Raw genomic sequence first — 21,462 nt, 5'->3', positions numbered from 1 at the left:
AGGCATCGAAGATCGCCATCTATCACTCCATCTATCAATCCATCCATCCATCTCGCTCTCCCTCCATCCACCTCACTCTCCCTCCCTCCCTCCATCCACCAACCAAACATGCAAAAGAATTCCACACCACACAGTTTCCATTAAAACAAAAAGATTTTTTATTTAACTCTTTTCTCTGTATACTTTTTATTATAATAAGACACTTCTCTGCTTGTACATTGCTCCCATGAACTTAAAAATGGCAACAATCATTTCTGGGAATGTAAGTTGGGGTAGACAAACTTAGATACATACCAATATACATACATGAGTGTATATCAAGGCTCCAGTAATAAACCATAAATGCTATAAACGTTGTAACCACTCCAGGTACCTTAGTGCGGTCGGAAGTATAGTACAATCTTTGAGTATTCGAGGAATACGCTTGAAAGGGTAGTATTATTTACTCATTAAACATGGGTACATACCATAATGACCACATCGATAGACAGCTAAGTGTTTTAGAAGGAAGGATAAAGGATAGATAGCACTCGGAGCCTGACGCACGACTGCCGACTCTCGGAGATGCAAATGAGAAGGTGTTCATGCTAAAATGTCAGTGAAGGACCCCTACCCTCCCCACCCCCCTAAGTAGAAATAAACCATAGAGAGACAAGAGATGTTAAATGATTTTTCACTGCAAGTACTTCATTTGGATAAATATACACACACTTGAATGCATATCCATGAGTGTATATAATGAACACGGTTTAAACATCCTAATATCATCCCACAATAGGGTTAGAAAAACAAAGTTAACTGTCCCACAAAGGGAAAAAAAAAAGCTTTTATCCCACCCGCCCCAAAAAATATACATACAGTAGAGATAATGCGAGCACACACACACACACGCGCACACACACATCAGTTGCCCTATACACTTGTACGTTTCATTTATAAGCTCTATTTAGTTATTCAAACTACTCTCTCCAAACACAGGCATATCCAGAAAACAAACCCCAACTTACAGCAGTAGTAAAATATCTATGCTGGTCAGAATACACAAGGGCATGTCCTTGCACCTGTTTTAATTCAGATGTGTACTTGAGGGTTTATTTATTTCGTTTATTTTGAGTGTGGGTACATGCAGCTGTTAATTATGCCACGTTTTAGGTGTATTGCACGTTTACCTTTGCAATACTTTTCAAAAAAATGGTGAAAAACTCATTGGTAAATAATAACAATAACGTTTTAACAAGATGACGTGTGAAATGTCCGCTATTCAGTCCTACCGAGACGTCACCGATACTCCAGAGCCGCCACGCAGAGCAGAGGCGGCGACCGAGTTCCTCACACTACTACTTTTTAATGCAAGATGTAATGGACACTAAACGGATGGTGATCTGACAGAAGCGCTTGCCTTTTTCTCTATACATTTACCAGAACTGGTGAGCAAAATCCAACAATAGCACAATACTTACTGCCTATTTTGGTTTAAAAGGAACCATAATATGACACTTAATAGATGAACAAAACATGGCAGAGATGGAGAGTAAGAGGGAAAAAAATAAAAATAAAAAATAGGAGTGTGAGAGTACTTGCGTTCTAAAAAGAAAAGCAAGTTTTTAACTAAATGGTTCTTCAAATCATCAGTATAGTATTCTAGGTGGTAAAGGAGAACAAGGCTAGCCTTATAATGAAATAAAATGATGTTCCTGGACGGGGTAAAGGACGAGGAAAAGTTATCAAAGCCCACAAAATTCAGTCGTCTTACAGTTGGAAAATTGTTTTTTTTTTTTTCCTGAACAAAACAAAAAAACAAACAAACAAAAAAACCCAAAACTAAAAGAAAAGAAAAACCCCACCTCTGTTAGTAAATAATAAAATTAATATTCTATGCAGAGGCTGAAACAGCCGAAAACCTGCTGAGGAAAAAATAACAAAAAAAAAATCCAAAACAGAAAAGGAAAATAAACGCAGGAGCAGAGAAGCAATCATCCAACAACCTTGAATTAAAGTCACACTATATAAGTTCTGAACAAAGAGCTACAGCAGTGATGTTTGAGACAGTAAATGTGAACATTAGTACTTCACAGGTTGGGCAAGCAGAAATTAGCAATGAACTGAAACACGGGGAAAAGAAATCAAGAAGGATGTTGATTAAAAATGTATTTTAATGACCTGCTTTGCAGAGAAAAAGAAACATTACAACCCTAACTTTTGAAGGGAGGGAATTATGAAACGTAAACTGAACAATGAGGTAAAATGAAAGACGACACAAAAAGGAGGAAAAAGCAAATCTATGAAACATATCTTCATATTAAAAAGAGTAACTGCACACCTAACCCAGATTCCAACCTGAAGAATATGCCGAACTGTTAAACCCCCAACATTATATAAATACACAGGGACATCACAAACATTGGCCTTCCATAAATACTTCCAGACACTACTCCATGCTACTAATGCAGGCCTCCTACACACCGCCGTCACATGTTGAGTATCCGTGTGTCAGTTTGAGGTCATATTGTGCTTGTATATGCAAACATTTTTTTTTTTATATCTGAAGGGTTGTCAATTAAGGTAATGCGACATCTAATGTGAGTAGAACTGGGGGCTTGTGTGAAAGGAAAGATGATGTGCATGGACAAATAAAAAGAACAAGACACAAAGCATTGAACCAAGGGTGCTAGAACGAGTGTGTACATCATCCTCATAACTATATCTTGTACAATAATAATAATATTAATAATAATAATAATAATAATAATAATAATAAGGTGGTAATATGTTAGGGGACAAGAATCAATAGATGAGTGGGAAGAGAAAAAGAGGGATGAATTTGAAATGTTGCTAAATTAAAAGGGATGGGGAAGGGGTGGGGAAAATCACTTCCTGTTCTTAGGAGATGGCCAGTTGCCACGCCTCTCACCCCGATTGGCCCCTCCATTACCCGATACACCACCAGGTCCACCACCGGTAGGTGGACCTCTGGAACCTCGACCGCCACTGCCACCAGCGCTAACCCTCCGATTCTGCCTTTCCATTCCAGGCCGCTGGCTGGAGAAGCTCCTCTTATTGGCGGCCGATTCTTTAGTAGTTACCTCTCGGTCAACACCGCCCCCTCCTCCACTTCCTCTTCCTGAAGGATGGTGATGGTGATAGGAGGGATATGGTTTTCCGCCGCCTCCTCCGCCACCTTCCTTCTCTCGAAACTCTGCAAAGTCACTGCTTTCAGAGGCAGTTTCCCATTCCTCGTTGGCCTGATCAGAGTTCTGGTTGGAGACGTCTGGAGATTTGGCACCACCAGTCTGGTTGTGGTTATGGTGGTGCTGAGAATGGGGAAGGCCAGAGTTTCCATGGTAGTGGTGGTGGTGATGGTGGTGACTATTCAAATTCAGGTTCCCACCCCCAAGATAACTGCTATTGTTATTGTTGGTTGCAGAGAGATTGTGATTTGCATTTGCAACACCAGTGGTAGTGGGCACATTAGGTGTTCCATCTTGGATTGAATTCTGGGATGGCGATGCAGACCGCTGTTGTTGCCCACCCACAGCTTCAATTATTCCACTACTTCCATTGATACGGGCTGCATTCTCTCGTTCCTGTTTAAGCCGGCGGAATCTGGGGGGCTTATCTTGCTGATGTTGGGAACGCCCATGGCGCCTGCGACGAGGAGGGCGCTCAAATCCTCTATGCAGAATGTTTCGTCCATCTGCATTAGGCAAAGGAACCGGTTTGGGTCCAGAGGAATTGGTGCTGCTTAAGGTTTGGGCCACACCTCCATTTTCAGTGCCCAACTGGACAGTTGGGGGTACTGTAGGATCAGAGATTACTGAAGAGTTTACACCCAGGTTCTGAGTCTGACCCTGCTCAGCTGCCTTCTCTTTCTTTTCCCCATTAGATCCATGGCTTGGTTCTTTAATTAAGGAGGGCTGTGGGGGTGCGTGTTGCTTTCGGGCTGATGCAGAGGATTTAGCAGACACGCCTTGAGAAGAACCAGGCCCAGAACGGTGGCCGACAGACATACCTCCTCCACTGCCCGAATTTCTAGAGACACCACCACCAGTGGCACCTCCACCCCGACCACGTCTAGATGGCACTCCTCTAGGGGTGAACACTCTGGTTTGGGTGTTTCTGGGTGGCACTGAAGATGATGCATTGCCCCCACCTAGATTCTCTACCCCCGTTCCTTTCTTGGCAGTTGGCTTGCGATCCTCCTTGTCAGAGTGTGCAAGGTCACTAGCAGCACTCTCACTGCCCGTTTCAGAACCCCTTTGCCGCCTTCTTTTCGGCACTTCTTCATACTCTGAGCCCTCGCTTCTGGTTTCGCTGTGGTTTCTGGCACGTCCAGGGTTTGGCTGAGAGCCTCCGTGACCATGTCTACCAGATGACCCCTCCCTCTTATGATCTGGGTTTGAAGAGCCATGCTGATAACCACTGCTGGCAGTGGATCTGTAGTCTCGGCTGCTTCTGCCCCCTGCCCTACCACGTGCACTGCCTGTGTAACTGCCCCTATAGCCTCTGCCTCGACCATAGAACTCGCCCCTTCCCCGGCTTGTTCGACTTCCTCGGGAAGAGCCCGCATGGTATGTTGCACCCCCTGCACTGCCACTAGTCTCATAAGAATGCTCTCTGTCCCTCCTTGAATGTGGAGCTAAAGAACCAGTGGCTTGGGCAGAGTTTTCTCCATCTTTGGATGCTTTACCCCCACCAGCACCTCGTTCCTTGCCACCGTTTCTTGGCTTTCCTAGAGGTACAGTTTCATCTTTACCAGAAGGTCCGGATGAAGCTTGAGAACTGGACACTTGCTTGAATGATGCATGATTGGCATCTTGGTCTTTATCTTTTACCGAGGCTACAGTGTTTTTCTCTCCTCCCTCACCTTCACCAACCTCCCTCTTCATTTCCTTCAGCACAGGACGCTTAATAGGGCCCACTCGCTTGTTGGGGTTACCACCTCCTGATTGGACAGCAGGCTTATCAATCTGATTTGCCAAGTCTTCCCCTCCGGTGTTTCCACCCATTCCAGAGCCTCCCTTTCTGTTATGTGCAGGGACACCACCTGCACTACTGCTTCCAGGCCTTGGGCCCCACTGAGTTTCAGTCTTTTGCTCCCGACCACGAGAGTTAGATTTGGGGTGGTGGTGATGCTGCACTGAATGCTGGGAGGACTGTGTGTGAGGGTAGGTACTCCCTGGTTTGTCCTGTTTCCGTCCACCAACACCCCTGGGTCCAGTGTCATGCTCATGCTGGGGTGGGGGGTCATGTAGTGACTGCTTTCCGCTGCCATCTTCTCTGGCTGAAGAGGAGGAGGAGGAAGAAGAGCACGAGGAAGAAAGGCATGGCTGGGAAAGTGGAGGGGATATTTCAGTCTTCTTGGGCTCTACTCCTCTCTCCCGCTCTCTACCATTCTCGTGTTTGTGTGGATGGAGAGTGTAATGTGAGGGATGAGCATGGTGATGCTGCAAATGGGGGTTGTTCTCCAAGGGATTGAGATCAGCACGGCCATTGCGGTCAAAGTGGGGATGTGAAGCACCCCAGATTTGACTCTGCTGGCCACCCTGCGAGGCTTCATCTTGATGGCCAAAACCACGAAGTTCTCCAGCACTATTAACCCTCTGCTGTGGGTGAGAAACCATCCTGGATCCATTATCCTGGAAGCTGCTGTAATTTCCACGCCCTCCCAGATAGGGCTGGTGATGGCCAGTTTGAGTCCCCACAGGGGATATCGCCTGATCAGTTGAGCCAGAAGGCGTGTTGGGGCCCACAACAGGTTGTTGAATGGAACCTGTACCTCCCTCTCGACTGCGCACTGGAGGAGTGTCACTCCTGGTACATATGAAAGACGAAACTATTAGTGTTAGGTTTAAATATTCTCATTGAGAATCGCAATAATCTCTTGAGGTCTCACTTTCATCATCTATATTTAAATTTAACTTAGGTGTTGGTGATTAAATCAATAAAACAAGTAGTTAAAACCAAAGATTAGACACAGTAATATACATTCTATTAAACAAACAACTGAATATCTGACATAGTTCACAAGTTTTTCTTTAAGGCTTTTGGTCACAAGTATCCAAATCTCAAGAGAATAACGAAGATGTATAACGAAGAAAACACCCTACTACTGAAATACTACTGATCTTTATACCTTCTACTTAAAATAGAGCCCAAGTACTGAAACCTTAACCAAGTATTTACCTGGCACCTTTGCCCATGTCCTCCTCCTCCAGGGCTTGTTTCTGCCTTAAGGGGGAACTCAGAGCCCGGCTCTCTCCGCTCCCTGGGAAAACCTCCGGTCCCCAAGCCAATTTAGGATCCATCGGTGGTGTGCCACGATGAGGATGAGGGGGACCTCCATGCTGCTGTCTGTCAAACTGATCTGAGCCCGAGCCACCAGAATCTGAGCGCTCCCGACTCATCAGCCCTGAAAAAAAGTGACAAAGTGTCATAACATTCATACATAACATGAACATATAATGTCAACATCATACATAATGATAAAAAGTTTGTGGACAAACCAGTGGGATGCATGCTGGCTGGATAATAATCCATGGGTGGGGGGCGACCCTGCATCATGCGAGGGTCCATGTAGGGCATCATCACCCACCGAGGGTCAAAGTTGATAGGCAAAGGAGGAGGCCGTCCCATGGAGCCAGGGGGGTATAGAGTAGGCTGTTTAGGACCAGGCTGTGGTGTGGCACCGGGAGTTGGGCCCTGCTGGGGTGGTTGGGACTGGAGTTGGGCTTGGGCAGCCTGGCTGTGCTGCTGCTGCCACTGCTGCTGCTGTTTCAGGAGCTGTTCCTGTATACAGTCAATGGCACATTAATGGCACTCTTTTTGCCACAGTCCAACCTGCATTATTACAGGAATACAATGGTTCTGCAAGCCCACAGTATCAAAAAAATACAGGTTTGAATATCTGTTGCACATTTCTGCAGGAGTGGTTCAACATATTGATACACAGCATGAACGGCATTAAAACTTTATAACTGTTTTTGAATAAAATATTTTCAATATGGATTAATAGTGGCCTTTGACTAATTACTAAAGTTGTACAGATACAAGAACAGTTTTTTCAATCACCAATTGATTTAAATAGCAATAAATGAAACGTAATAAAAGTCTGGAGATATAGCAGAGAATTTGTGAATACAGGACATCTAACAGCAGACACCAACCTGTTGTTGCCTCTGGAACCGAGGTGGAAGGGACTTCTGATACTTGGAAAAGCCCTGGCCCGGCATTCCACCCCCTTGCCTTCCGGTTCCCCCTGTAACTGGCTCTACCTTCACTATTTCATCTCCACTTCTGTTGCTGCGAATGTGTGTGCTGCTTGACACTGGCTCCTCTTTGACTTCCCCTGGTACTGGGACATCATGGGGCTGCTGATGCTGGGAGGCAGGAGGCTGAGCAACCTGCTGCAACTCTGAAAAAAAGAAAGAAGGGAATGATTCAGAAGTTGTTTTAATGCCAGCCTGAAGTTAAAAGGATCAAACAGATTTCATATAACAGTTCTTAAACATGAGTAAAGACTAACCAGTGTTGGAGTCATAGCTACTGTTGCTGCCGGCTCTTTGTCTGTTATTAGCAGTCAGTGCCAGTGTAGTGCCACCCAACTGAGCAGATGCGAGAGGCGGTTCCTCTGTGTCCACACAGGGTGATGGGGGCTGACTGGTGCTGGATGAAGAGACTGAAGCAGTAAGGGAAGGAGTGGGGCTGTTTGCAGGAACATCAACAGCAGCACTTGGCTTCTGCTGTGGTGGCTGCTGTGGTTGCTGCTGCTGTTGCTGCTGCTGCTGCTGTTGCCGCTTCTCATCCAGCCTCTTCAACTTTTCAGCACATGCTGCACGGCGCTCTTCCTCCATCCTGCGCTCCTCTTCCTCACGCCGACGCCGGGCACGCTCCACGGCTGCAGATATCTCTGATGATGACTGCTTCCTCCGCTGGCGCCATGTCTCATCTTCATCCTCACCCTGTGTCTGATTAAGCAGGGCATTTGATGGAGGAGGTGTAGGTCCCTTGTGCTGCTGGACCTGAGCACCAGATGGCTTCTGGGGTGCTGACTGGTTTGAGGACCTTTCCTGCTGACAGACAAAATGGCAGTGACTCTCAAAGCTCATCCATATGTATACACTGTCTCCAACACCATGAACATGCTAATATTAGGGGCGGGCGATATAGGCAAACATTTAATTCATGATGTCTTCCTCACTTCAATGGTAAGATTACTGTAAAACATATCATGGTCATAATATGCTATTCAAAAGTCCAAAGTTAATTTGGTCATGATTCGCCATGTTGTACACAAACTTTTGTAACTTCTTATCATTTATAGGGAAGAGTTCCTTTTCTGTTATCTTTCATCAACACCCGTTTTGTGGTTGAAATAAGTGACCATAATTATGAGCCTTCATACCAGATGCGGGGTGGGGTGGGTGGGGGTGGGATGAGATTATGGGCATGAGAGGTAGCCAATGTAGATTTGCTCAACCGTAACTGAAACTCTGGTTGAAAATCTCTACAAGGGTCTCATTTATACCGCCCACCACTAGGCAGATGATGTCCTTTTGTAACTTGGACCCCTTCCCCATGTACCTGTCGGTAGTAGGAGTAGGGTCCCTGCCCAAGAAGTGAACCTGGTGGGGGGGAGGGCTGCTCCCGAGGGCCACCGTGTCCAAGTCTACGCCCCTGCATACAGGCAAAAGCACCTGGCAGTGAGTCATCCAGGAAGCACTTCACGTGCCCTTCAAATCTTGTTCCTGACGTCACAGTGACTCGTAACATGCTGGTTGTTGCCTAAACAAAAGTCTCAGGTGGTCTGTCAGTGCCTGCTTGGGGGTGAGAGGTGATGTGGGTCTTACCTGGTAGGGTCCAGTGCTCGCCTGACCACCCCAGTTGCTTCCCCCCTCCTCGGCCCAGTTTGGCTTGCTGGAGGGTTCTGGGTTAACTTCATCATTGGGGACAGGAGGTGTCTGCCTTGAGTTGCTTCCACTCTCGGATGTCCTGGAACGTGAACTTGGGGCAGGTCCGTCTTGGGATTTCTGCTGCTCCCGTTGTTCCCTAAAGGGGGATGAAAATGACATGCATTAACATTCTAAATAAATTTATTATCTAAATCACCTTCATGCAATCTAGTATTTCTCAGAAACATACAGAATTCCGTTTTTGCTTTCAGTCTCCTCTTCATCCCCCTCATCTTCACCTTCATCATCACTGAACTTTAACTTGGCAGAGTAGTCAATCTCCTCTTGTGCCCCTGATTATAAAAAATGAAATAAAATCCTTGTTTAAAAAGAAATGCCCTAAAATTAAATTGGAAATCAAACCTTCTCATGCATCCTCCCTACCAGCCCATCCTTCATCTCCATCATGGTCTAGCTCGTCCAGCTCCTTGAGGTCATCCTGTTTTAGGATAGAGGGGCGTTTAACCGCCTCACCATGGGGGCCGACAGGTGGCCTTCCCTCCGGCGCAGGCCCACCCTGCGAACGAGAGAATCTGTGGAGATACAGAGAAGGGAAAGACGACTGTTAAGAGTTGCAAGCTGCACTGGAAAGGTGAATGTGCACTAAAAAAACATGGAAAAAACATGACCTGATTTTGCTTTAATCAAAGTTGACAGTGTCTGACTGTACAACCTGCTCTTTCAGTAAATATAGCATGTTCAAACTGCCTTTAAAAAGCCTGAAATTCATAAATATTAAAGTAGACATGCACATCTATATTAGTTGTGCAGTAATGTGAAACAAGCTAGAGTCACAAACAGAGTGGGGAAGTGCAGTTAAATTACTGATACATTTATTAGGAATGTGGGGAAAAAAATCTGCTAAATTGCATGGTTTTACATGGAGATGGTAGGGACATGTCTTACCTAGGGGCCTCATTGGGTGGTGGATACCTGTACGGCCCTTGTGGACCATATGGAGGCGGAAAGGGCAAGTACGGCGGGTACATCTAAAAGAGAACAGGCCACAGAAAATAGGTTAGATAAGTACTTTATTTCAAATGCAGCATGTCCCTTTGTCATTACGAAGACTGAGTGCACTCTTTAAAAAATTGCTGAATTAGCGTTGACCACCACGGCGTGAGGTTTTTATTAAGGGCCGAACTTCCTTATAAAGGTAAAATCTAAATTGGCCATTAGTAAATTTCACACATTTAAAACATTACAGACAATAAAAAGTGTATACATATCTGACACCACAATTTTTCCTAAGGATGATACAACGTGGTAAAATTCTTGGTACTTACAAAGGGAGGCATGATTCCTCTGTAAGGAGGGAATTGCGGGCCAACTGGCTGAGGGAGGGGAAGGGTGGGGCTGCCTGCAGGCGGGTTTCTAGGTGGCCCATGGGAAGGATTCTGAAGGAGAGGGGCCCCGGGTGCACCCTCCATTCCCATGACTCCCCCAACACCACCCTCCACTACCCCCTCCCCAGCTATGGTGGGCGCCAGTGCACGGCCCCCACCATCCCGCCAACTCGTCACATCTGGATTAGAAAGGCAGGTATTTACAATAAAGTAATGTGATCTGTATTCTGACAGCGTATTATGTAGTAGACCACAACAGCTACACATCCACAGAAAAGGGAGATCAAAGACATCAATGGGGGGAAAAATATATATATATATATATATATATATATATATATATATATATATATATATATATATATATATATATATATATATATATTTATTTATTTATTTTTAAAAGCCAGATATACTAACTCTGGGGGCGGAGGCTTGGTCCTGGCCCATACCACTGATCTGCAGTGGCCTGTTCTTTGCCAGCTTTGTCCTGGTCTCCCGCCGCCTGCAGGGTGGGAAATTCCTCGCGAGAGAATGGCGACGGTTGGTTTGATCCCTTTCCACCTGTTCAGAGCCAGGAGTGAGTAGCCATAATAGCAGTGGCGTATTCATGTCACAGCTTCAAATATCTCATTCAGTTAAAAAAACATAAGCTGTGTTGCTTTCGGTGCATATTGCAAAGGTGAAAGAAACAGTGACTAATAACATTCGTATACATAGAAATTGCCATGTTTCTAGATCAGCAGAAATCACATAAATAAAGATGCCACTGAAAAACTGATTTGCAACACGGTTTTTGTTTGTTTTATTTATCTGTAACTGAGGATTTGTGTAGGATTTTCAATAATTAATGCAACTGTATAGGACAAAACTGTTCCTCAAATCCAGTACATTTTATCTGGAGAACAGGAACTCACCATCTCCTTGTACTCCATGTGTAACACTGGCCTGAGCCCAGGACCTTGTCCCTGCGGCTATAGCTGTAGTTTGGGCCTAGAAAAGACAAGATCGAGTTCATGTGTATTTAAAAAAAACAAACAAACCTGTATTTCAGCAGTATGTGTCATGGGAATAATAGCTGATTCTTGGAACATAAAATGCTGCAGGAAATTAGGATGCATTTGATTAGAAAATAAAGCACATTCTGAATATTAATGTGGTAAAGAACATGTAGCGCTTTGTGAAAATGTAGCGCAGCGGCACCTCTTGAGCTGGAGGTGTTCTCGGCAGGCTCGGTGCAGGCATCTGCGAAGCCGCAGGCTGCTGCGACTCCGGCTGCGGTGCTGACGATACATCGGTACTGCAGGAATAAGTAGTATTCAGACATGTGTGATATGGGCAAGACAGTGAAATAAAAAATTCAAAAAATGAAATCTTGTCAATGAAAACCGTGCATGGGATCACATTTTTCAGCATTTCATAAATTGTTATAAAAAATGTAGTGTGCATTAACAGGGATCTAATTAACTGTCATCATCATGAATTCAATTATTTTGTTACTACCACAGCAATTTAGCTATATAATTCTTTTGAATTACGACATGAATATGCTTGGATATGTTGAGTATGCTTGGATCTATTATTATCTATTGAGAATGCCCACAAAAGTTACTCTCATTATCACTCGCAATTTCAACTAATGTGCGATGTTTACATGGTGTACTTCACAGCCAACACACTCCTCCACTAAATCATTCGCTACCACAGGTTTAATAAAGCAGTTTCTTTCTCAGCTCAACTAATTACAAAAAGACCCCAGGAGTTTCACCTCTTTGGGTCTGCTGATTCTGGCTTGCTTGCCCATCCTGTGCCGTCTTTGGGAACGAGCGAGACGTTGGGGTCGTTGCCTTTGTTCTCCGCCTTCAAACTGGGCAGGTTGGCTGGGGGGGGCATGCGCCGTGCAGAGGCAACTTTACCGAGAGACTGCAAGCCATGACGAGGGGCAACTACAAAGACAAAAATGTAAGAGAAGAACTGAAAGCACAGACACATTTTCAGATGGCACAGACCTTAAAAAAATGTAGTCGCAAAGTAGAATAAAGAGGAAGTAAATGTAAAAAATCCCCCTTGTTCATTTATAGCTCAGGAATGAGCAGCTAGCTGATGTTAACAGAAGCACCTGGAACTCAGAACTGGTACACAAATAATTATTTCTACAACTGAGCTTTGGCATCGCGCTTACAAACTCAGCATCTCACCACACCAGTCATTTATATTTCTGCAACCTGAGAACAGGGCGTTGGCATTACAAACCGAGGGAACAATATTTTGAAACGAGATACGGGTCTGATCAGGGGGCACAGATGAAAAATGAGAGAGAGGGGGGTTTTATTTTTTATAATGTAGGCAAAAAAAAAAAACTAAGTGAAAAGTACTAACTAAAAAGTTCACTAGACCAAGCATAGGCAAGCAGTGCATCATGTGTCCACACTATAGATTTTGCCTTAGAACTGCCATATTTTGATTCATATTTTATTAGGTGTGTGATGCACGTCTGTGCTAGCTTGTTTTTGACGATGGTTCCCTTGGTGTGTGCTAATAACTGGAGAGCTCAAAACACCTACGCAACTGTCAGTCATTCCAGATTTGCATGTCGATTGGCTCATCTCACACTTCGTACCCGGGTATCCTAATCCTGGTTGTGGTGGATGCAGAGCCCTTTCCAGGAACACTGGATGTAAGGTGGGCATACACACTCCACCACCATGAACCATACACACAGACATATATAGGACAATATATCTTAGCCAATCAACCTACCTACATGTTTTTGAGAGTTTGGAGAAACCTGGAGAACCCAGAGAAAACACGCAAAGAGAACATGCACAGAAAACTCCACATACACAGTATCCCAAGATCAGGATTGCACCTGGGACCCTAGAGCAGTGAGGCAGCAACACTACCAGCTACACTGCCTGAGATCGGCTTTTCTAACATTTTTTAAGAAATAATGTATAGAAATACTGACAAATTAAAGGTTGGCAGGTCTTTCATATAATTAAATGAAGTTAAAAAAAAAGAAAAAAAAAAAAAAAAAAAAAAAAAAAAAAGAGTGATTCCAATTTGTAATAGTTTTGATTAACCCTTTGGAGTAAACGGGACAATCTAGTACATGAGCAAATGCATGAAAGGATTACTGAAAATCAAATGGGAAAAGGAGGCAGTTCTCGAACACGTCTTCTTACAACACGTACCAGACTCACTAGTGAGTCCACTGCAGTCGTGTAGTTTACGTACAGCTTCAAAGTGAAACTGAGGAAGGGCCCAAAAGAGCTGAATCTCATTTACTGTTAGCACAGTGTATACTGGCTTGGACTGCAAACATGAGGCTTGACACCAAAACATCCTCAAAAGACGGTCAGAGTGAAAGGCAGAGGGAAGATTAGCGAGAACATTAATTTCCTCTGGCAACAAGATATCGCTTTACACTTGCAAACGCAAATTGAAACCTAAACTGAGCAGAAGCAGTGAGCATGAGCCTGACTCAATTTATTCTGGCTTCTTCTCATGTAGGATGAGAACAGAAGGAAGGATCAGAGGTGGACAAAGCAGCAGCCCAGGTGCCTGAGACAAGATGATCACGTACACAGGCTATTTGTTTTTATTCATAGCTCCTTGACAGACAAGTAGGCTCAAGTGGGCTACAAGCCAGTGGTGTTTTTTCCTGCTTCTTTCATTCAAAAGCAAAGTTAGCTTTCACAAAGATTTTACTCAGTGTGTACACTGATCAGGCATAACATTATGACCACCTGCATAACATTATGACCACCTGCCTAATATTATGTTGGTCCCCCTTTTGCTGCCAAAACAGCCCTGACCCGTCATGCACTGTGTATCCTGACACCTTTCTATCAGAACCAGCATTAACTTCTTCAGCAGTTTGAGCAACAGTAGCTCGTCTGTTGGATCGGATCACACGGGCCAGCCTTTACTCCCCACGTGCATCAATGAGCCTTGGTCGCCCATGACCCTGTCGCCGGTTCACCACTGTTCCTTCCTTGGACCACTTTTGATAAATACTGACCACCGCAGACCGGGAACACCCCACAAGAGCTGCAGTTTTGGAGATGCTCTGATCCAGTCATCTAGCCATCACAAACCTGGCAGTGCTCAGAACGTTATACCTGATTGGTGTATATCTAAATATAATACACTTCACAGAGGTGTGATGTGCCTCAATGTCTTAACTACAGAGGCATGAAAACCACGCAGCATGTTAGAGATGTGACTGTACATGAATGAAACCTAGAAATACTTACCAACAGGCTTCTGTACTTCAAGGGTCTTTCCTTTGTAGGTATCAAACAGGTTGAGAGACGCATACTTGGTTTTGCCATCCTTCCCCTTTGCTGTTTGCCCAGAGCGCTCTGACATTGCGCTGCACGCTCATTGAGTATGGTGAGCCCTGAGACTGGCAGAGACACAAAAAAAAAGTGAAAGAACTTGTGAGATGGAGAGGGATAAAATTATAGTCATAAAATCAGCACACAAATTTTATTCGGGCCTTTTAATTATATCTGGGAAGTACATCGTAATAAATGACCTCAGAACACACAGTTCTGAGAATAATGCATGCATCATCTGTACTTTTCACAACTTGTTCACTGAACGTTTTGCTGCTGCTTGTTCAGACAGGTGAAAAAATTAAAGAGGGGAAAAAAATAAGCAGGTGAGGTTACAGATCCTTCCTGACAGATGGACTAGATTTAAACAATTAACCTCCTGTCCTGCTCTGTGGTATGGAGAATAATCCTGAGTAGGCCTAGTTGACCTCGATTTTGGATTAAGGTGATAAGAGTGAAAGATCTAAATGACTGTAAAAACAAAAACAAACAAACGGCTCTTTAACAGAGCAGACAGGAGCTTTAGTCACAACGTCTGCTTAACTGGCTGTGCTTCAGTAGAATCAGTGACTAAAGAGACATCTGCAAATTAACACTAGAATCTGTAATGGCAAAAGCACATTTAAAGCTGGTGAATAAAGGTGCAGGATGTCATGTGAAGTGATGAGTAAGAAGACACTGTTTAAGAGAGGTGGCAATAGGGTTCATTGCAACGAAATATGCATGTCAGAGTTCAGCAGAGATTTGGGGTAAAAAGGGTGATCTGATCACGTTCACACCAGACATGTAGGCAAGATGGCTGCCGCATGCATCCTACGGCGGTTTGCCACATCGCTCGGACACATTGTCAGAAATGATCATGACATGTCTGCATGGTGCGACGCCAACGTAAATAGTGGTAGCATTGCAGTGCCATGTGACGTGACCGCAACTGAATAAAACAAACTAATGTGTCGTATACATTACATAAAAATTTGGATTGTTAGGGAGGTGCAACACCAGTGGTTTCTCTATTACATTTAGTGTTTGAATTTTACAAAATGTCTTTAGGTCTGTGACCAGTATTACTTTTCATTTCTAAATGCACAGTGAGGATTTTTGATATAAGCCACCTGAAAAAAGGTTTAAAAGGAAACGGAGCTCGTCCACAGCAGCTGCACAGGCCCGTACATAAGCGTGGAGAAAGTGAAGTATATTTGTGCCTAAAGACTGGGTGTGGCTACTGTGGTTTACTGAAGTGATTTGACTCTTCATGTCCCATTAGACTGCAGCATCACTGCAAATAAATCTGACTGATCACTGTTATTCTACAAGTAAACTTTTCTATGCTGATGGAAGTGGTCTCTAACAGGATGAGTCCACCCCTTTTCCTGACAGTTCAATGAATGCTTTGATGAGGATGAAAATGATTTCAATCATATGCTTATGGCCATCACATCCACCAGATCTCAACCCAATTAAACACAACTCCAGCTGAAGGACTGAACTGATTCATAGCTCTAGTACAGCTCCAGATACGTGCGTCCTGGTGTTTTGTGATGACCCAGGCCTTTGCCGTTTTGAGTTTCCATTTAAACCGTGACTCACTCATGATTACTAAAATCACACTCCCGATATCAGAACGCTCTTGCTTTTCACACCTTTCAAATTTCCCATGCTTTCATATCAAGAAAAAGTGCCTGCGATTTGAACAAGCTTAGATGGAGCTCATAACTCCCTGTTAAGTGGATAGACATGTTAAATTAAAGTGTTAGCACGTGACTCTGCCACACACAGCACTATTGTATGAGGGCTACTGTGTTTAAATACCGAGTGAACGACACCTGCTTAAATTAAATTGTGTGTGTTTTCGGTAAATAAGCAAACATAATGTGATGATTTTTAATAATCAAAACAGCAAAGTCAAACATGGGTGAGGTAAGTGTATTTCTGATTACGTATCCTGTAAGCACAATAAAATAAACTGTGCCTTATTGGTCTCTCCAGATTTATTGTTAACACACTGACGACAGAATCTAGCCTTTCCCCCAGGTAACTTAATCTTTATCAAACAAATTCAGTCCTCAGGTGTCTCAAAAGAAAAGAATAAACCTGTTTGAAATGATTATAATTTGATTAATTTCATATCATGGATTTGTTAAGCGGAACATAGAAAACACGGCCCTTTCTGCCACGTTGAAGTGTTTAATGAGCCAAACGCAGACACTATGTTTAAGTGTAAATGTTTCTGCAACAACGTGACCGACGGTTTCGGTCCAGACACGCTGAAGAGGATCACAAAGCTCCATTCAAACATAAACGTGTTTCTGAACAGTTTGTGTGATCAACACAATTAATCCCATCCACGGAGAGAACCTGACATCGTGAAAAGTCACAAAAACAAACATTACCGAACCGAACATCACACACAATGATTAGGTGACCGCAGCACAGGTATTAAAGCTCACACCTTTAGCAGTCTGTATGATCTGTAAGTACAGGAACGGTGAATATGAATTTCGCAAGGGCCGGACAGATGTCGTTGCCATGGTGATGCGTTATAAATGATGTCCCTGTGTATGTGTGCGTATATGTGTGTGGTGAGAGGGTGTGAGAGAGAGAGAGAGAGAGAGAGAGAGAGAGAGGGGCCGCAGCCATGGCAACACCAGGGTTGACGGTGTGTGTTTCACTGCTGGCCAATAAATCCCACACACATTTAGTTCAATGTGTACACTAAAGCATCCCAGTTTATGTAATGTCAGCATGGACACTGCGTCTTGTGTTGTAGTGTAAGCGTTACAACTGTGATTCCTTAAAATAAATAAACTGATGCACAATATTATGTAGAAGTAGACCTGCAGAGTTTGAAGCACAACCTCAGGTCTCATACTTGCAACTTTATCAAACACAACTAACCATTAAACACACACACACATCACATCACAGATGACCAGAAACTAATCAAAGAAACTCTCCAAGAGTGCCTTCAGATGTAATTTATTCTGGTTGTATTTTTCGCTTTCGGGCGTTCTGACTTTGCAGGCGAGAGCATAGTAATTGTACAAACCAAAACCACCTCGGGATCTCGGCTCTGGTCCAGTGTAATCAAATCATTTTCTATTCTGTTCTAAACTGACCTGCAAGACACAAACTGAACCAAAGCACAGAGCTGGAGTACTACAGAAGCACCAAGTGTGTGTGTGTGTGTGTGTGTGTGTGTGTGTGTGTGTGTGTGCAGACACCCAGAAAACTGAATGGGTACACAGACAGCGCAGAGAAGTGGAAATGATTTTGACTCACTTCTGTGCCAAGAAAAATATTTAACGATATATACTATTACTACTACTACTACTACTAATAATAATAAGCGAGAGTGAAACCCTTAGTCAGCTGGGGTGTGTGTTCATCCTGTTTATACTAATAGTACAAATAATTATTTTATAAAACATAACGACTAGCCCATAATATAAAATATCCGTTTTTACAAAATATTCTCAGCAGTACTCTTAGCCCCTGATCTAGTGAGCTTGCACGAGGATGTCCTTGATTGCTCTGGATACGAGTGACTAAATGCTGTAAACGTAATTCTATATACAATCATGTAAAAATCCATGTCAATTAATTCATTTCTGATATCACTCAATTAGTTATAGTCCTCTTATGTGTAAATTTAAACACGTTCAGGAGCACAAGCGGGATACAATTTCGTTTTTAATGCATAACAATTACTAAACGCTCGCACAGACATTGACTAAAAATGCCTTCATATCCACCTTGTTAAAGTCTTCAAAGACGTCTTCCGAAGAAACAAAAACAAATTGACATGTGTTTTGGATTTGGTTAGACACACAACGATGTGTGAAGAGACTTTGGCACACAGATTCCATAATACTTTTGTTTGACCATTATATCGTAGTACACATTTAATGATATGTTTATAATATCGCGGCTAGTAGATCATACCGTGAAAAATATCGAACCGTACCAGCCCTCCATGATCACAGCGCCACGGTTTCAAACCCTCAGCGCCGTGTAGCGTCACCACCGAAAAACTAACCGGAGAATTTAAAACCCACTGCTTTCAACATAACCACAGATCATTAACGAGATAAAAACACGCGTGATCCAATTTCCAATTAATAAAAATCGCCCAAAACATCGTGCTTATCGTGAGATGTTTAAAAATGAGGTCACGCGCTGGCCGGTGAGCTCCGCGGGGTCGCGCGAGCTAAAGGCCTAAAAGCCGTGTAGCTTAGCAACAAGCTAGCGTTAACAGAAACAACACTGCGTCAATACACGAAAGACGGACTGCTTTAAGAAAACTCCGCTTTTAGTGAACAAACAAATGCGTTCAATCACAAAACTACAGAATAAAACGGTCTAATAAAGTTACAGCATACGGGTTAGCATTGCTGAGCTAGCTGTTAGGCCTCTCCATGGTTCAGGATGGGAGGAAGGAGAGGCACCGAAAGGTTTCATAACACCGTGATTATAATTACACCAGTTTAACTCCACAAATAATAACCAGTATAAACCGCTAAGGAAAAGTGGCTGAGGAGAAAGCTCAAATCAGTCAAGTGGGTTTAGTTAAACGTTAGCCAACGCAATATATTTTTTGTATTCCAGGGCGGTGTTAAAATTCACACGCACAAAACACACACATAACCAAAAAAAAAGACACAGAAGAGCAATAGTAGGGGCAATATCGTATCATATCATTTTATAAGATTAAGACTAGATCAAAGCTGTGCACTAACACTCATTTACAAGAACAAAAACACAAAATGGCGGCCGCTCGGCTGAAGGCCGTTAGCGTCGTGCTAACCCGCTTCGGAAATCTGTAACCATACGTGACGCCGCTTCTCTCCTGCGTTTTACAAACGTTTTCACACTTCACACACACACAAACACTGTTTACACGCCGAAACGTGAAATAAAGAGTAATGTACGGTCTCTTAGGGGAGGAAAAAAGGAGACTCTTAACGTGTTAAGTTTCAGAAGTTAGCACTGCGCGAGAGGAAGACACTGCTATGCTGCTGACCAAACACAGGGCAGGATGGACTGTATACACAAGATCTAACACTTATGAACTGGAAAACTTACTTTAATGCACTTTAGAAGCAAAGGGTACTATTAGATAGCCATTTGAAGTATTTAAGCATTCAGGTTTAGGGAGAAAGCTGCCCCAATGCTATGCTAGCTACGACTCAGGATGAACAACTGCAGCTGTATAAAGCTAAACAACCAGAACTCCATACACACACACACGTTATTTATATATATATATATATATATATATATATATATATATATATATATATATATATATATATATATATATATATGCCAGTAATAACAGGGTTAACTTCAAGGCACGTAGCTATATAGCTAACTGAATCTACCCTGCTCTAAGCTAGAATCTTTACCCCCATGAACGAGCAGTAACCTGGTGAAATATAAAGACGAATAATAAAATAATGCACATTTACTGACCTGGTCTTGTTCCGACTCGTCTCGAGGTTGTTATCGCTGGATTAGTTTATGAATAAACGTTAACGTTAGCTAGCTAGCTCAGTCTTATAGCCAGCCCTCGGTATAATCACCTAAAGCTCTAATACACAACCAAATCCGGACACGGCTCGCGCAGCAACAAGCCTCAATAATGAATTTAAAAAAAATGCTTAGTATTGATCAGATTGGGAACACTGTAGACGGATGTGTGTGCAGTGAAGCTTACTTGTACTCCTTTTTCTTTTTTTCCCCCACAAAAGAAATGAAAAAAAGGGAAAAAATAAAATATTATAGAAGTGTAATCGATCCGTCAACTACAAGAGCCGTCAACGGCTACTGAAGCTGTAGCGCAGAGAGGGGCGGAGAGCAAGGTGGGAATGGGCGTGGCCTGATTAGCATAACATGCTTCAAATCCGCCTGGGGGCGGGGTTTATCACTCAGCGAAATGCAACCATACACCACACAGCCAATAAGTACGTGGAGATGACCATCACAGCTATAGGTGGTTCTTTATCAAGCTCTTATCAAAAAGTCGGAGGTACACTGATTCCCCTTCACTGGAAATAAGAGGTGCCTGGAGGCCACTGGAACTGTTCCTGCCTGACAATGCACCTGCGCACAAAGCCCCTGAGCTCCAGAAAGACACATGGTGTGTTAAGGTTGGAGTGGAAGATCTCGAGTGTCCTGCACAGAGCCCTGACTCAACCCTACTGAACACCTTTGGGATGAACTGGAACACTGACTGCACCCCAGACTTCCTCTCTTACATCAGTGCCTGATCTCACTAATGATCTTGTAGATGAACGAACACAAATCCCAACAGCCATCCTCCACCATCCTTAATAAAACAGTGGAGGAGGAATAAATCTGGAATGAGATGTTCAACGAGCACAAATGGGTGTATTGGCAATCTTTTAGACATAATGTATAGTGTACCATAGGAGTGAGTGTGTGTGTGTGTGTGGTTGTCTGTCTATATGTGTGGCCCTGTAGTGGACTGGTGACCTGTCCAGGGTGTACCCCTGCCTTTCGCCCAATGTGTGCTGGGATAGGCTCCAGCAGATCTCCATGATCCTAATTAGGAATAAAGCGGGTATATAAAATGGATGGATGGATGAATAGTGTACATCTGAGAAGAGAAATCTGTAAAGGGTGAATGACCCCAGATATCCGCAACCACATCTGGACTCTCGTTATACTTTTCTATAAGAAATTTATGCATGCATATAAAGCAAAAGATGTTTGCTAAATTATTCATGATAGTGTATACACCCATCCTTTGATATTAAAAAGTAAGATTGTTCTAAATAACTGACCACAAAATATCATTTAGAC

The 21,462-nt window shown here is 43.4% G+C and overlaps 1 protein-coding gene across 4 annotated transcripts; it reads right to left on the bottom strand.

Moving 5' to 3' along the window:
* Positions 1–134: 134 nt before the first annotated feature.
* Positions 135–20,490, bottom strand: prrc2a (proline-rich coiled-coil 2A). Of its 4 annotated transcripts, none has more exons than XM_058404485.1 (17): positions 20,354–20,490; positions 14,554–14,705; positions 12,063–12,240; positions 11,498–11,594; positions 11,212–11,287; positions 10,715–10,858; positions 10,235–10,473; positions 9,855–9,937; positions 9,333–9,481; positions 9,139–9,241; positions 8,847–9,045; positions 8,581–8,673; positions 7,523–8,066; positions 7,164–7,411; positions 6,504–6,786; positions 6,184–6,409; positions 135–5,811 (listed from the first exon to the last, which is right to left on the bottom strand). In XM_058404485.1, exons 2-17 carry the CDS (start codon positions 14,666–14,668, stop codon positions 2,868–2,870), a joined length of 5,721 nt encoding a protein of 1,906 aa, XP_058260468.1. In that variant the 5' UTR covers positions 14,669–14,705; positions 20,354–20,490; the 3' UTR covers positions 135–2,867. The 4 variants fall into 4 exon arrangements, with proteins under 4 accessions (XP_058260468.1, XP_058260467.1, XP_058260469.1 ...); XM_058404484.1 differs by having other exon boundaries at positions 20,110–20,472; XM_058404486.1 differs by lacking the exon at positions 8,581–8,673 and having other exon boundaries at positions 7,523–8,069; positions 20,110–20,472.
* Positions 20,491–21,462: the final 972 nt, after the last annotated feature.

Source organism: Hemibagrus wyckioides, linkage group LG12, assembly GCF_019097595.1.
Source record: "Hemibagrus wyckioides isolate EC202008001 linkage group LG12, SWU_Hwy_1.0, whole genome shotgun sequence".
Classification (NCBI taxonomy): domain Eukaryota; kingdom Metazoa; phylum Chordata; class Actinopteri; order Siluriformes; family Bagridae; genus Hemibagrus; species Hemibagrus wyckioides.
Note: the sequence above shows the minus strand (reverse complement) of the source record. Positions and strands in the feature narration are given on the sequence as shown.

Coding starts and splice junctions, on each gene's coding strand:
- prrc2a (XM_058404485.1), bottom strand. CDS start 14,668: ATGTCAGAGCGCTCTGGGCAAACAGCAAAGGGGAAGGATGGCAAAACC. Junction 7,412..7,522: donor TAGCTATGACTCCAACACTG/GTTAGTCTTTAC, acceptor TCTTTTTTTCAG/AGTTGCAGCAGGTTGCTCAG. Junction 6,410..6,503: donor AGCCAGCATGCATCCCACTG/GTTTGTCCACAA, acceptor ACTTTTTTTCAG/GGCTGATGAGTCGGGAGCGC.